This window comes from Pieris rapae, chromosome 19 (assembly GCF_905147795.1).
Source record: "Pieris rapae chromosome 19, ilPieRapa1.1, whole genome shotgun sequence".
In the NCBI taxonomy this organism is placed as follows: Eukaryota; Metazoa; Arthropoda; class Insecta; order Lepidoptera; family Pieridae; genus Pieris; species Pieris rapae.
The window spans coordinates 7,136,751-7,155,012 of NC_059527.1; the positions used below are offsets into that span (position 1 = coordinate 7,136,751).

At 32.5% G+C, this 18,262-nt stretch overlaps 1 protein-coding gene across 1 annotated transcript; it reads left to right on the plus strand.

Annotated features, from left to right (window-relative positions):
* The first annotated feature begins 2,575 nt into the window (after positions 1–2,575).
* LOC110996752 (4-coumarate--CoA ligase 1) lies at positions 2,576–15,145 on the plus strand. The gene is made up of 9 exons (XM_022264613.2): positions 2,576–2,734; positions 4,767–5,015; positions 8,299–8,509; positions 9,334–9,696; positions 10,317–10,502; positions 11,190–11,311; positions 11,916–12,077; positions 12,974–13,141; positions 14,051–15,145. Exons 2-9 carry the CDS (start codon positions 4,824–4,826, stop codon positions 14,336–14,338), a joined length of 1,692 nt encoding a protein of 563 aa, XP_022120305.2. The 5' UTR covers positions 2,576–2,734; positions 4,767–4,823; the 3' UTR covers positions 14,339–15,145.
* Positions 15,146–18,262: the final 3,117 nt, after the last annotated feature.

Genomic DNA, 18,262 nt, shown 5'->3' on the forward strand with positions numbered 1-18,262 from the left:
TATTGTCACCGAAGAGGTGTTGGCAACTCTAGCCATAGACAATAAAGACTTTTATAAATAAATGTTTCTTTGTTATTATCTTGTAAATAATGGAAATGTTTTGTTATATTAAAATTTACTGTTTATTATGAGTTTTATTTCATAAATTCATGTCCTTTACAGTCCAGGTACATTCAACAAAAAATATATAAAATGCCTTTTAAGCTTGTCAGCAATAATTTTAGTATAGTGTTAAACCAAAACTAAACACACAAATGAATATGTCGTTGTATAAGACAGTATTTTACGTCTTACTACTACACTAACGTCTATTAAAGAGACCAGTCACCAGACATAACTATATCATAAATAAGCTTGACGCAGAAATCTTCAGAGAGAGATTGATGCAAATGTGAGTGGAAGATCTCACGTTCCCCTGGTAGCCGAGGTCCGGCAGAGCCTGGATTTTTTTTATTATATAAAAAAACTATATCATAATCATGTCGGTGCATTAATGATTTTATTTACGCACTTTAACCACCGCTCTTACGGTTAAGGAAGAGGCATGAATCTTATATCTGTAAACGAGCAATTATATATATGTATATAATTGGAATCTCGGAATCGGCTCCAACGTTTTTTATGAAATTTAGTATACCTACGGGGGGTTTCGGGGGCGATAAATCAATCTAGCTAGGAATATTTTTTTTTAAAAAAGCCCGTTTATTTTTTTATTATTCTGTCGGTAAGATTCATATTAGTATGTAATTCGTACTTAAATATAATTTCCAAAAAACACAATTTATAAAAAAAATACCGAACAAGGCTCGGTCAGCCAGGTAGCCTAGACCTAAAAAGCGACAGTGTGTGTCAGGCACAAAAGACTGATCCTCTTCTTGTCTGTTATGAAAAATTATCACGAAATTAATACAATAATCTGACTTTTTACGACTGACGAATCGCTATGCTAAAATATTATATCAGGCGTTTTAAGAATGAATTTATCTATATTTGAAAGTCTCTGATCTTAAATATGACCGAATAAAAAAATACACTATTGGCCTAGTGGCTTCAGTGTTTATCATTCCTGAGGTAATGGGTTTAATCCCGGCTGTGCGCTAATGGCCTCTGTCATGTGCATACCTGAAAACTGCTCGCACGGTGAAGGAAAGTATTGATTGAACCGGCATGTCCGATAAAAGGCTAATCACCTACAAATTATCAATGAATTGCATGCAATCAGAGGCCAAGACCTGAGAAGATATTGGGTTGTTTCGCCACTAGATTGTTATTATTTATTATAAATCGTATATCTGAGAGAACGCATAAAGTTTACATAGAAGTATAACAACATACCTATATAAGATAATATATTAAAATGTCTTCAATAAAGGTTATCTGTTGAATATACGCTTCTTTATGTTCTGTCTGCATTTGCTATAAGCATTTCAAAACTACTCAGGGCAGGCCGGGCAAAAGAGGCCAACTAAAAAGTTGATGCGTGTGAAAGAATGTTTTAAATTTCGACTAGTAGACAAACTTTTATTTTATTTATTTCAGACCTCTAAATCCGGCCCTGAGCAGATTAGGGTAAAAAACTGTAAAAAAGTGCATCCAAATCCGTCATATTACTGGTATTCCTATTTCAAATTGCCATAATTACATACAAGCGCGCGATTTTATCTTTGTTATTTGTTTATTACGTAACGTGTATATACATTTGTATGTATGTTTGTGTAATATTTGTTTCCATGTATATTTATTTAACCATTTTATCCTTGTTTTGGCACGTTAGGGAAAAATAATAAGAGTAATTTTTTACGATGCGCGCGCACACCGTTACTAAAGCCGACATCCTGAAGTTTGCAATAGTCAACATTTTAGTTTTTTGTATTGTTAGTGTCGTTTTTTCTACAAACGTAGAAAATTTTAGTTGAAAAGGTTTTTATCTTTTTACGCTTAAGAATTATTACTTTTAACGCATGTAAGTACATAAGTTCGCATGTTTATTTTAATATTTATTTATGAAAGTTTACCACATTGTACATCTACGGTATACATTACAAACAATTTCATCTAAAATTACAATTGAATAAAATAATAAAAAACTAATAAAATAAAAAATGTATTAGTTAATGTGTGATAGAAATTTTCTTATCTATCTTTGTTAGATAGTTTTACTAGAGTTTTAAACTTCATGTATCCAAACTAAGATAAATAATAATTCACTAAAAAAACTGACCTGAACTGAAATTGTTTAGTTCAACGACTCTTATTTGATACATTAACTGATTTAAATTATGGAATGCTGCTATCAAATTAAAATGTCCGATTAGACATAGTTGAAATAGGCTAATTAGTGAATGACACAAAGGATCCAAATTTATAGAAAATATTATATTAAAACGAAACTACTTAACGAAAATACTTTCGGGTCTCATCTTCATTAAATGACCTAGCCAAAGATCCTGGGATAATTATTGCAAATTAATCTTGAACGTTATTTAATGATATTTATATATTTTGGAAATTAAGCGTCAACAAGTTATACATACATAGCAAAACTTCGCGTTCGGTAATCAGTTTCAGTCTGGTGCCGACCGCGCTTGTGCAACGTACTGTTGCGTAAATCACAGTTACGATACGAATACGATTAAATATAGCAGCATGAGTCAGTGATATTGTGAATGGTTTGCAGTTTTTATCCTACAAATATTATAGCAATCCCAATCAAGTAATATCAAACGTTAACATCGTAAGTATTCGGACGAGTTTTAGTAGGTTGCACGTTGTACTGCCATTAAGTCTCTGAATACTTATTTAATAATATGATAGAAATAATTCAAAACGTCCAGATATTTTCTAAATACTGACTATTAATATGTATCAAAACTCGTGTACAATACTTGAATAACAATGATCACTAGCTATAATATCTACAGACGGGCTTTTGAGCGACTGAGCGAATGAGATAGCATAACATTGTTATCGTGTTTAGGTATGTTTCGTGTTTACATTTTTTTTGAACAGTTATATTTGATTAATTCCCTCACTACCTACTACTTTTATACCGGTACTAACTTGGCAGGTAAATATTTGTTGTTTGCTGTCAAGTCATCATCACTAATAAAGCATTAAAAGTATTTAGAGTTATCTAAATCAAAGTTTGTTGACATATTGTGTGCCAGTAAGCATAGCTGCCAATGCAATTTACATATAAGCCGTCTCATTAAGTATTATTATTATATTGAAAATATTATATTGTTATATTGAAAAAGTTTACCTTTTATTATCTGTCTGCACGTTTATTATCATCTGAGAGACATGAGACCAAAAACCTACCTTATGTTATATTTCTATTAGGTACTTCAAATTATGTGACAAGCATATCAATTGGCATGAATTAAATCGTTTTTTACTACACAAAAATTCAAACAAGCCTTGTACCTATCATTTAAATTTGCATGGAACATAGTCTGGGCAGTCTTATGATATGTATTTTTATGAATGCTTGAAGGACTTTTAAAGGTCTTTCCGTTAAATATAATTAAATTATATACATATATAAAATAAAAGTACCTGGATGGCCGAGCTTTGCTCGGTATTTTTATTTTTTTATAAATTGTGTTTTTGGAAATTATATATAAGTACGAATTACATACTAATAAAATGATGAAATATGAACAGTATAGAATATATATGCTGGAATAGCTTTAGTGTTGTTGTGTCGTTAAAGCAATTTAAAAAAAATAGTATTATTATTCGCCGATAGATGTCAGGAAGATTCATTTTTCAGTTTAAATTGGGACTACTCAAACACCACCTTTTTGTTATTTTCTATCATTTATTCCTAGCTAGATCGATTTATCGCCCCCGAAACCCCCCGTATACTAAATTTCATGAAAATCGTTGGAGCCGATCTCGAGATTCCAATTATATATATATATATATACCAGAATTGCTCGTTTAAAGATATAAGATAAAAGCCATTATTTAAATACATTTGTCATTTACATTTAAACACATTTCCAGTTTAATCTTCTTCTAGTGTATCTGTGTGCCCTCCTTCGGCAAAGGCTTCCAAATCCCTCTATTCCTCTCTGCTCTTTGCCACTTTCTGCCATGTACCACCTGCTGTTTCTTTTATTTGATATAGTTACCTTCTAAGTGGTCTCCCTCTTTTCCTTGGGCACCAGTTTAGTATCTTTTTCCTCACTTCTGTTCTTCTTGCCAAGTGCCCCGCCCATTTCCACTTAAGTTTTTTTATTGTTATTGTAATATCTCTTACGTTAGTTATTTTTCTTCAAGCTGAATTCTTTATTTTGTCTCTTCTTTTCTTCCCTATCATACATCACATACATACAAATGTAAAATATAGATTAGGGATAAAGAATTTTACTATCAATTTTCGTTAGCAAAAAGGATTTTTAATATTTTAGTAATTAAGATTACAAATATCTATTCACCTTTATAGTAACGGTATTGCTTATATATGCTTTAAGAAACAGCTGACATTCCGTTTTCATTCAAATATATTTACGTTATTTTTAAATTAAAGTCATCGTTCTTGCCCGCTCCACGACCTTGACTTGCGAACTGGTAGTAAATGTCACGTTAGCATTAATATAGCTTGAACTGACGTTCATAAGTGTACTTAAATAAAGTTATTTGGATTTTGAGTTCGAAAGTCATATTATTTATAAAACCTTAAAAACACAGCCGAACACATTTTTAACGACATAATATATAGATGGCGTGTTACAAAAAAAATAGGCGTTTTCTTACAGATAAGCAGCAAGTGCCTCAGTTATTCAAATACCAGCAACGCAGACAGTCGTGTCAAAATGGCGAGGAGTTTGCGTCTACTCAAACGGACATTTAATAAGATTAATGAATCTAGTGTTAGATATAACAGTGTATGGACGAGTGATGGAATAATAAATTCGCCTTATGAAAAAATTAAGGACATACCAAATATAACAATTTACGAATATATTTGGCAAAATTTGGACAAATGGCCCGAAAGAACAGCTTCGGTAAGTTAATTAAGAATAAATATAATACATAACGATTTCTAATCTGTAAGTCAACAATAATTTCCGGGGCTTAGTCAAGATGCCCTTATAGAAGAGCAAGTAGAAAGTCAAAAAGTGTCGACAAATTTTTATACAAATTTAGCTTCCGACTTTCTGCATACATTGCCCCAGTGTCATATTAAAGCGCTCTGTGTTTTATTTTTTTATGTTTATAATCAATACATATTTTATTTTGTCGGATAATGATACATATAATTCTATTGATATTAAAGCAAATGCGATAAAAATAAAAACAGCGCCTTTATAATATATCTTACAGTTAGTCGAGGATATAAATAGTTTTCGTTACTTTATTAGTTAAGTTGCCAAATGGGCATTTTAAATACATTTATATGTTTAATATGGAATTAGATACTTGTGAGCCGCGTATAGTTAGCAGGTTAATTAATAAATAATTAAGGACATTAAATCGTTTATAGATTCGTGTTAATGTATTTCTCGAACCAAAACATGGTTGTACAAAGGTCGGAAATCGTCGAAGTTTGGAGAGACCTTGAATATTGAAGTGAATAATCGCTATTAAGATCTTAAAATAACGATTTGACTTGAATTAAGGTCGAAGTACGACTCATGTGTGGCAAATACTTATTGTTTACGCTTTTAATTATTGCATTGTATGTAACTTAACTAATATGTTTTACTACGTACTTCGCTTTACTACGTACTTCGCTTACTAAGTACTTCGCTTACTTCGTACTTCGCTTTACTACGTACTTCGCTTTCTAGGTACTTCGCTCACTTCAGTGAGCTTCCGTCCTGCCCTTCAGGCGATTGGCCACCCGTGATGGCCCAAACTGAGGTTCGAGTCTTACAGTAGACACCCTTGCTCTAGCCGCGGGAGAAACGCCAATTCAGGCCAAACTACGCTCGCTAAAACAACCCAAACTGTAAAGGCCCTTAAGGCCAACAACGATTCCTAACAAAAAAATTAACTAATATAATAACTTTTTTATTAAGGCTTGTTTTTACTTACTCCAAAGATCTAAAGTGAGCTTCACCGATCTGGTGCTTGCCAATTAAATCGCTAGGAGCTCGTGCAAACATCCACGGCATCTTTCTAGCGATATCTGGGGCTTATTGACAGACTGACAGTCCCGTCGGACTGTCAGTCTGTCCATAAGGCGTCCCCTATTGTTATACCCAGATACGCTTTCTATCATCTTTCTCTCATTCTCTGTAGGTCAGATTTAGGAATGATCTGTCCAAGACGAGTTGGTTTTTCCTATGATGTTGTTCTGTCTCCTCATTTCTCCATCTCCAATTTCATCTTCTTTGTGCACTAAGAGTTGACCTACCGGCTACAGGTTGTAAGGTAGCGTCGTTATCATAATTAATTCAGTGTCTGCGATGGTCGAATTAAATTAAATTATCTAGAAAGTTATGAAAATTAATTTCTAAATAAGGACGGTGGTGCATGGTAGCCCTGCATATAATTTATATGAACAACCGATTCAAAATGTGTATATGCGATTGCAATCATATGCCTATTTTTAACTCGAAAATAATTTTAATCTATAATAAAAATAATCGAAATTATCTATGTGTTGTCATGATAACAATGCTCGTTTGTAGGTAAATTGGAAGATAAATTTTACAATTGTGATAATGATAAAAACATTATATTTATTATAATTTTAATGAAGCATAAATGTAAACTAACCCAGTTAAAATGGATAAAAAAATAAATTAAAATGTATCATACTAAATTGATATTTTCATTGTCTTATTTTTAATTGCCATAATATGAATAAATATCATTACTTAAGAACGAGTACATGCATATAATATATATCTAGAGTACCTTGAACAACAACAATGTTACTTCTATTCTTTTGTCAACATTCTTATGAACAGTAGGTATATTAATTTAATTCCGTCATCCGTCTTCAAAGCGCCATTTACACTAGGCAAGTTTCTTGCCTGAAGCATACAATTATATCGACGGATTAAATGAGTTCCATGGTCTAAACAAAACGTTTGTTCAATGGGAAAAGTTTCGTTTCAAAACTATTCTTGATGTAAACACTTCAATAATTTCTTACGGAACTCTTGTACGCAATTATCTCTTCATTTGTAAACATGATTTTATTTGTTATTTTCTTCGGTCCAAAACCGTTAACTTCAAATTCCGGTGAAAATGCTTATTACGTGCATCACGATCCTTATAATTTACATGTTCGGTATTCCATAAACCCTCATGACTGCGATAAATCTCAATGAACTTTATTATAACAGCAGAACTGAATTTAAACATCTTTTTACTCATAATCACACTTATCTTCTAATATATTCAAGACTTGAATTTAAAATTCGCCGACGCGAATACGTGCAATACTCATACTCATATGAAATGAGTCAAAACTCGTATGCAATAATCTCCTAAAAATAGTAGTATTGACGTAAACAAAATACATGTGCAATTATTTCCGTGTCAAGACTTGAATACGATAATTGCATTTAAGTTTTCAAGTGTAATCTTGCACTTGCAATCTTCAAATGCAAGTTGTATACAATTCTTGAACGTCAATTATTATGTTTCATGCATCCGTATGACAACAACGTCAATCTTATATTACTTACTTGAATGTATTTATAATTATTATCTAAAATTACCTATTATGACGTGTTAAAAAAAATTACCGGTTTTAATTTATATTTAGGGGTATTTGAAATTGGACGTAGGGTGAACATTTTGTAGGAGTTGGCATCACTGAAGAATAATTTGAATTCTGAACTCTGCTGTCTAGTCTAGTAACTCTGAGTCTGAATAGTTCGTGCGTAAATCACATAAAAATATCGGGTGTCGAAGCTTTTTAAAACTATCGTTAATGCGCCATAGATAATTCGAATAACATTTAAACTTTCCACTCTCGGCCATCGCGTATATTGGTACGTCCTACGTTGTATATTTTTCTGTAACATAACACAAAACTCTCAGCTGGTTTGGTAAGATTTTTACAAAAATTAACTATAGTCTTTTGACACGTTTGAATCTTGAAGCGTACTGCGATAAATCTTTTTTTTTATAGAAGGAGGCAAACGGGCAGGAGGCTCACCTGATGTTAAGTGATACCGCCGCCCATAGACACTCGATGCCAGAGGGCTCGCGAGTGCGTTGCCGGTCATTAAAAGTTTTAATCTCTGCCCTACTGAAAACTTATCTATGATCTAAATAATTTTCAGCATATAGTAATAATTATATACTAAATATAATAATTTGCAGATATGTTCAGTCACTGGACGCGGATACACCTATGAACAAGCATTCAAATTGTCAAATACATTCGCTGCTAATCTCAGGAGAAAATTCAAGATTCGTGATGGCGACACAGTTGCGGTTATCCTGCCGAATGTTCCCGATTTTCCATTGGTTGCTTTGGGTATTTTGGAAGCTGGAGGAGTTATTACAACCGTCAATCCTATTTACACTGCACGTACGTTCTTTAACTATTAAACGTAATGTGAACCTTAAGTTTCGTTTAAGTTTATATTTATATTATTTTATGATTTCAATTAAAATTTTATATTTTTTAAGTATGTTTTGAAGTACTTTTGGAGGGTTAGGGAAAAATTACCGTCACAAAATCCGATATCCTGGTGTTGGTATAGTCAACATTTAAAAAAGATGTCAATTTCTTTAATTATGTAGACATATTTTTTGTGATATTTACTTAAATAAACTTTATTTAACTAGATAATTAGTTATAATTATTCTTTCAATGTCTTAAATACCTTTTTTCTATTGTTTTTATACAAGTCGTTATACGCCCAAACCCAATAAGCTATCTCAATCCATTTTTGATGCATCAAAAATTGATTGAGATAGGTTATCGATTATAGATAGGTGACGTCCAATCATCAGAGATAGACTTGTTAATCCAAATATTGATAAGTGTGCCAATAACCAATCGACGGATCCACGATTGGTCAGATTGGTGTATGTGGACAGACGGTTATATGAACATGACAGTTGAACTGTGCCAATATCTTATTTTAAGATTTTAACTTACACCAGTTTTTAAAATAATTAAAAAGCTATTTGATATGTACAGAAATGTATATTTTAATGAACTTAGAATGTTTATTTTGATTTTATTTGTACGGTTTTATTTACTTTATTTGGTTTATATTAATTATCAAATATGAGCATTGATATACAAAAAACCAATTTGTATATTTCTCAAATTGAATTCATATCTCCAAAATTTTGCCTTAAAAACAATAGTCATAAAAATAATCAATTATGTGTTAATTTCAGATGAAATCCAACGTCAACTTCTGATGTCTGATGCAAAAGTTGTTGTGACACTCCCAGATAAAGTTGGTGTTGTTCGAGATGCTTTGAAAATAGCCAAACTTAATTTACCAATAATAGTTGTCAAAACTAACGGAGAATCCATAACTGATGGAACGATAGCATTTAATGAACTAAGCGAAGATGTTCACGTTGACAAATCGTGTCTAAAAGAAGTAAAAAGAAATATAAATGACATTTGCTTTCTCCCTTATTCAAGTGGAACCACTGGGCTACCGAAAGGAGTGGAGTTGACACATAAGAACATTATTGCTAATTGCGAACAAATTAATGAGCCAAAGATAATGTGTCACAATGAAACTACAGGTAATCATTTTAGGGCTAAATTTAATTATTAAAATTCGAACTCTTAAGGCGCATGAGGGTAACATTTATAAGGAACGTCGCGAAGAGGTTTTGTCGAAGAAAAGAGAGAGAGAGAGAGCGATTGAGACCGATTAAAAGAGAGTGAGAAAGGGAGATTAAGAAAAAATACACGCTATTGGTTCATGTATTCGTTTAGCAGTTACTACAATATTCTAATATATTTCTAATATAGTTCTGACGCATATGAATGAGTTATATGCAAAAATATAACAAGTGCGTTTACTGCACAAGACGTTGTGCGACAGACTTTCCATGCAAAGTTCTAATATGTAACTACATACTAAACGAACACACTCGCTGTCCCTTTCTCACTCTCTCTAAATCGTCTCAATCGCGCTCTCCATTTTCTTTGACAAAAACGCTGCACAACTTCGTGACGTTCCTAAAGAAGTCTCTCTTCAAAAATTCTTCAGTCCAATTGCAGCGTTTAACTAAAGTGCTCTTTAGTCTCCGTCCATCATAGTGTAAACACAATTTGTTAGAAAAGAGGCGAAGGTTTCGTTAAGAGTGCATTTACTCTGTTTCATGAATATGTAAATAATTAAAATTTAAAATTACAGCAAAACATCAAGATTCAGTTTTAGCGGTTCTGCCATACTTCCATATTTATTCAGCATCGGTTCTGATGTTCCACAAGATGTCGCAGGGAATCAAGTTGGTTGCGGTTCCGAAATTTCAGCCAGAGGCATTTCTACACGCTCTTGAAAAGTTCAAAATTAATATCCTGTTCTGTGCTCCTCCAATAGGTGAGTTGGAATAAAATATTTAGCAAAGAATTAAAGTTTATAGTATTCGCGACCAAAATATAAAACTACCTTATAGGTTTTTAGTATGATTTAAACAACTCTATGAAATCGCCTTTCACTATCACATTTTCGTTTTTTTCTCTACTCTCACTAATTTACTCTAAATTTAAAAAAAGTGCGTGCGAGCAAAGTTATTTTGAGTTTGATATGATAATATTATTGAAATGGGACATATTTGAAATTAAACGTCACGATCTTCGTGCAGCGTTTTTGTCGAAGAAAAGTGAGAGAGCGATTGAGACCGATTGAGAGAGAGTGAGAAAGAGAGATCGAGAAAAAAATACACGCTATTGGTTGATGTATTCGTTTAGTAGTTACATAGAACTTTAGATGGACATTCGGACATACGGACAGTCTCGTCGTGTGCATATTTTTATTTACATTAGCACGAATACAGTGTGAATATAGGTATACAAATAAATGGAGTGATCATATACCGGTACATGAACATCTATTGGGGCTTTCACCTTAGTACTAATTAATTTAAAAAGACGGTTTACTTGTTACATGTGTACTTTGTATACACGCAATTCTTTTTTAATGTACTGTGGTTCAGTATTTAAATATCTAGTTATAAGTATATATATAGTAATTAAATTATCTAAGATATTTTTTCGAATATTTCAGTGTTTCTGATGGCATCACACCCGGCGGCGAATGCAAAGACATACCAATATTTAGACATAGTAATAAATGGTGCGGCTCCCATAGCAGCATCTGATGCTGATAGATTTCTTGCTAAAGTAGAGGTATAAAATATTATCTGTAGTAATTTTTCCCTCAGTTTTGTCAAATATTTGTTGACATAAAACATTTAATCTAGTTGCCCACGAAGCACTTCTAATTTTTCTATCCATTTTTTTTAAATTAGCCGTTCAATTAACAGCCTAGCCGTTTAACTGAAATATATTTAGCTAGTTGATTAAACAGCTAGGCAAATGTCTTTGATCGATCGCGTTTCATTACTTGCCTAGCCTGTTGACTGTTCGTTAAAATTTACTTCCACTTTCTGCCACTCTCAAACTCTAAACAAAACACTTCAAACTGTCAAACTTTGATGGTTTTCTCCAAAGTTTCATAAAAAACAATAAGCACAATGGAAGACTGTTGTGACAATAATAACGTGAATTTAACTCCTATTTGTTATTTCTGCCAAATAACGACTTTATCGTACGAAAGGCCAGCCAGTTTATTAAATGTTGTAACATACAGCTGAATATCTTTCAGGCCGTTAGTTAAACGACTAGCCTATTAATGGAACGGCTAATTAAGCTAGTTGGCTGCGACATATATATGTATATAGAAGAAAGATAATACAATAGGTACATTAAGCAATAAACGCATTTTTTTCAGAGAAACATCCGTTTTGGACAAGGATATGGCCTGACGGAAACTTCACCGGTTGTGTGTATAGGAGAAAGGGGATGTTCAGACTATAGTGTTGTTGGCAACGCTGTACCCAGTACGGAGCTTAAAATTGTCGACCAAGACTTGAAGGCTTTGGGACCTAATCAGGTAATCTTAAATATTATTTTACATTTAAAAAAATATATGTTGAGGTTGTTGTATATTTGGACCCCAGTGCTAATGGGCTCTTAGAGCAATTATTGTTAAATAACTCGCGTATTAAAACCAAAATTCAACCGTGTTTCATGATAAATTTGATGTCTGGAAATCGCCGGCAACGCACTTGCGAACCTTCTGTCACGTGTTCCTGCAGGGCAGTATCACTTAAGATCAGATAAGCCTCATGCCCATTTTCCTCCTACAAAAAAGAGGTCAAAAATGCTTAATTGTTGTTTTTAAATAGTCAAAAGCCCTTTTCAGCGCCATTCGAATCTGTCATGTGAAATAAATGGTCTTGTGCTTCTTGTGCACATTATAATGACAATAAAAACAATTTCGTTACAATATGCGTTGGAACTTAGTTGAATATCCCCGTTTTATTGACTTTATTGAAGTTTTTTTTGTATATTCGATATGGAAATGCATTTGCGCATCAAAAGTTGCAGGGGTTTGTTGGAATCGATCCACACCAAAAAAATCTCTGCTATTCAGAGACTGGGTGAACTAATACCACCTCGAGAAGTAACTACGGCAGGGGGCATTCAAGACCAGTCTAATGCGTTCTTCAGCTCTTTTGACTTCACTCTAGGCCTGATCACCTGTAAAACAGGTGCCCAACCTTTAGCAGGCATCAGTCTCACATAAACAATAACTAGCCCTCAAAATTATTTACATACATTAATAAATAGTTGTAACTTATCATGTGTGAAGTTTTGTGAAGTTTTTATGATAAAATAAATAAAGATTATTATTATTATTACTCTAGACTCTTTCTTTCGGTTTAGACGCTTTGCCCGTTCTATTGCATGCTAATTAATCTATGTATTTTTAATACATTTTCGCAGCTCGGTGAACTTCTGATTCGAGGACCGCAAGTCATGAGAGGATACAGGAATAATCCTGAAGCGAACGCTGCGACATTCAGCGATGACTGGTTTAGAAGTGGTGACGTCGCCGTCGCCGATGAGAATGGAGTCATCAAAATTGTTGATAGATTTAAAGAGCTTATCAAGGTAGAAATCTGATTAAAATATTAATCTTATATCTTTAAACGAGCAATTCTTATACATATATAATTGGAATCTCGGAATCGGTTCCAACGATTTTCATGAAATTTAGTATACAGAGGGTTTCGGGGGCGATAAATCGATTTAGCTAGGAATCATTTCTAGAAAATGTCATTTTATTTGTGTTTTATCAACTTTAACAATAGAATTGCTCGTTTAAATGTGTCAGTCAAATAAAAACTTAAATATGAATATAATTATTTTTATTCGAGCATTATATTCATATTTCATAATTTTATTAGTAGGTAATTCGTACTAAAATAAAATTTCCAAAAAACACGATTTATAAAAAAAAGTACCGGTCATCCAGGTCCTATGTATTTAATATCGCATCATGATGAAACTCTCTTGACTTAGTCATACTCGTGAACGGGTGCTACTTGTGGTGAATGGTCGTACTTGAATTCGTGTATGCGGTGATATTAGTTGTTTCTACTACATATTTGCGTGTTGTTCTCACGAGTATGTAAGTGCGTGCTCTTATTTCATCATGCCTCCTGCTGATAGAGGACAAATATTTGTTTTTAATTTTTTTTTTCTTTATTACTCAATATGTCATATGGAACATGGTGTAGTGGTTGCAGCTCCTTACAAACATTGTGTAAAAGAAACTTGGCGATTAAAAAGAGTAGCGGAGAGTTTATTGCCAGTTCTTCTCTTCCGTTCTACGCCCTTGATTTGAGAACTGGCAGTAAATGTAAAATTAAATTCATTTAATATTTCTTTCTTTTTGACGTTCATAAGTGTACATTGTTACCTACATGAATAAATAAATTTTGATTTGATTTGACTTAGACCCTAAGTCGAACCAATTCGACTATACGTATTTCCTAACCTCAAAATTCCTCATTCCAGGTGAAAGGATTCCAAGTGCCTCCAGCTGAGCTAGAGGCAGTTCTTCGCGAGCATCCTTCAGTGAAAGATGCGGCCGTGATTGGAGTTCCACATTCCAGCAAGGGAGAGGCACCGAAGGCATTTATAGTACTTAAAAACGACGCCAAAGCCGATGTTAAAGACATCACCAGTTTTGTCAACGAGAGGGTAGCTTCATATAAACAAGTTAATGACGTGGTGTTCATAGACTCTATACCGAAAACAGCATCAGGAAAGATACTCAGAAAGGATTTGAAGGAGATGAATTGATTTTAAGAATTGATTTTATTGATATTTTATAGGCTTTTTTTATACGTGTTGAAATTGTTATATTAAAGAAAAATATATTTCTTTAAAGCGAAAATACTAACTGAGAATAGAAAGTTAACTTGGGACCATTTCGTATTAAAGTTACTTTTACGTAACAAAAACATCTTCATACTCAAGTTTAAATAGCCATATCTACCAATAGACAAAGCTAGCGTTTTTAGGAACTAACAAACACATTTAATGAAACATCAGTTTAGACACAAAATAGATAATAAATAATCTAAGAATATAATTATTTATTTATTTATAAATTCTACAACATCATACATATTACGAAATCTACTGATAATTTTATAAAATCTTTTATCTAATTTGTACGACAATATATTATGTAAACATAAGTTTTGCTAAAAATAGGAATTAAAAAAAAATACAATTAAAAACATAAACAAGATTACACAATAAAATAAAATAAAATTACCAATAATGTTGGTACTTAGAGTAGAGAGAAAAAAATCATCAGCATATTTGCTTACCTTGCAACTAAAGTCTTAAGCCAATTGACAAACAAAAAAAAAGACAATAATTAATAATATTGAATATCTTGGAAGCAGGTTGTTTCAGCATTTGTATCGGAAACTAGAAAATAATTGAATTTCGTTCACCAGCCAAATTCGAAGATCTATAAGATCTATTAAAGGGACCAATTTTTATTATTGAATTGTACTAAAAAAATCTTATATCAAATAAGAGTAAATGAATTATATTTTTATAAAGGTATTAATATATTTCACTGTTGTGGTATAATGTATTATATATTTTGTTGATTAAAAAAACGTATGTACTTATGTACAAGCGGGAAGTTATACTTCTTTGGCGTAACAAGATAAAAATCTTTTCAAACTTATTCTATGATTGTAGAAAAAAACGACACAATAGAAAACACTATATAGTAGACTATAGCTCACTTCAGGTGTCGCTTTTTGTGACGGTGTGCACGCGAAATAGAAATTTACTCTCATCATTTTTCTGTAACGCGCCAAAAAATTTCAACAACCATATACAAACTAGGTATTAAGCATATTATAGATATATTACAAAATAAAAGTATAAAGAATATTTATGTTCAGTTTTATATATGCATGTAAACAATATTCTAAATATTAATTCGTTAAATGATAAAATGTCTTTGGCATTATACAACCTAATTATTAACTAGGCCTGATAGATTTAAAGGGCGATTTCTTACAACGTTCTTCATATGACGTCGAAGATAATCTTAAAAGGCCGGCAACGCGCTCGCGAGCCCTCTGGCATTGAGTGTCCATGGGCCGCGGTATCACTTAACATCAGGTGAGCCTCCTGCCCGTTTGCCCGTATTTTATACAAAAAAAAAAATATGAGGCTGTAATACCAACACTAATAAATATTAATATTTTTTTAACGCGGTTCAACCGCATTAGTATGTAATAATATAATTTGGACATTTGTATGTATACATAGTATTTTATAAGATATTGTTGTACAACGTTGTATTATGTAATCAGGGCACAAATTTTGGACTGTTATTTTTAAGAATTTACAGATTTTTATTAAATTATTTTAATTGCAATTTTATTTTATTTTACACAACTGAGCGTTTTAAAGGCGCCACCACTATTTAGAACCAGCTGAACGGAAAAGAGCGCACCAATTCTTAAAAAGCCAGCAACGCACTCGCGAGCCCTCTGGCATTGAGTGCCCATGGGCGGGGTTATGGCTTAACATTAGCTCAGCCTCCTGCCAGTTTGCCAACTGTTTCATGGATGACCTTATGAATAAATAAATATTAATCCATTGATGAGGCTAGCTATTCGATAAGTATTATGTAAAAAAACATTAAACCGTGAATGAAAACATCGTGAGGAAACCGGCTTAGACCCAAAAAGTCAGTCTTGCTCTATTAGATTGATAAGCGATCATGAAACACATACAAAAAGCATCATTTTTTTTTTATCTTAAAATACTTAATATTACTACTCAGTCAAAGCATCGTCCATAAACAAGTTTCAAATATATATTGTGCAACATTGATAGTAGATTAAAAATAATGCAGAGGTCAAAAGAATTATGACAAGGCCGTATAAGATACAAGTAACTACGAGTCCCATGCGAGACTAAATTTATGTTGAAGCGGCCTTGAATCAAAAAGCCAGTAGCCAGCTGTTACTTCTGCGTTTGATGTTACTGTCTTTTTATGTATTTATTATTTTTATATATTATAAGTTAAGTTAAGTGAAAAATAAGAAAACAATAATGTAAAACTGCAGGTGTTTTAAAGAGCGATGAACGATGGATGTTTTTTTTTATAGAACAGGGGGCAAACGGGCAGGAGGCTCACCTGATGTTAAGTGATACCACCGCCCATGGACACTCTCGATGCTAGAGGGCTCACGAGTGCGTTGCCAGCCTTTTAAGAATTTGACAGGGAAGGAAATAATAAATACAATAAACACACGATTTACAATAATTAAGGTAGCAGATGTTAAGTAGAAATGGGTGGTGCACATGGTTAGAACAAACTAGTGGATCAAGAAAGCATTTAATTGGTGCCCAAGGTACAATCAATTTAGAAGTTTGATAGACCAGATTAAAGAAACAACAGCTGGTACATCGCAAAGAGTGGCATAGTGCAGACACAAATAGCGCGATTTTAGCCTTTGCAAAGAATGATATGTGATAATGAAAGATATAAATATAAATGTATGAATTATGTAAAGTATCTAAAATAAAAGGCTTTTACTATTATTATAACTCCAGTATTTAAATAAATACCTAACTCCCGGCTTGAACGTAGTTGATGAGAGTTTTGTATCGCGCGATCCTAAAGTTGCAACAGCTCTATCGATATTAGACATAAACAAACATATCGCCACGCCATTCTTACGTATTTCGTGTCAAAATCATCAAAATTTATGTATCTTGACCTAATTTATTGAACTAATTAAAAGACGCCTAAAAATAGTTACAAAATACTTACTGCTTTTAAAATTGGTTATCTGTGTAAAATAATTATTTTTGATCGGAGTGTTTGTTTCATATAGAATGTTTCGAATCGAATGTGGTTTAATCTCTGGGTTAAAATTAAACCTTTAGGGTTAACAAATTAAATAAATTGAACAACGCATATCCTGTAAGGGAAATCTAAATATACTCGTAGAACATGCAATTTATTCGCTCCGTTGCAATTGTTATATGGGATCTAAATTTATGTTTACACGGTTGAATATTTAAAATTAAAATTGTTTAAAATTTAAACTGTAATAAACCTTGTTTAAGAAACAAGGATTGTTAGTCTTAATATATATATTTCTTGTGTGCGTGTGTATGTGACTGAACTCCTCCTAAACGACTGGACCGATTTAGACGAAATTTTTTGTGTGCGTTCAAGGGGATCTGGGAATGGTTTAGATTCACAATTTTGTCCGCTGGACAATGTTTTTTTAATTAATTTTCAATTTATTAGTTGTTGTTGATTTTGGAATGTTTTACATTGGATCCGACAGACGGCGGATGATTAAATTAAAATTTGACCATCGCAGTGTCAAATTTTAAATAATATTCGAATTTTAATTTTAGTCTGTCCCGAAATTTAAAAAAAGTTTTGTTATCATTGTGTTATATCGTGTGTGACCATGTGCTGGATCGTTAGATATTGTCATAACATTTGAATAATAATTTTCATCAAAATGGCTTATTAAAAATTGAAATTTTGAAATTAAAGACGTGTAGACAGGACAACGTCTGTCGGATCCGCTAGTTATTATATATAATTAATGATTGTTATTGGTTACTTTAAGCCCTAGCAAATTAACGAAAGATTAACAATAAAAATTTCCTATATATATTAATGGTGGAACTTTTTAAACAAATTCTCTGAATATT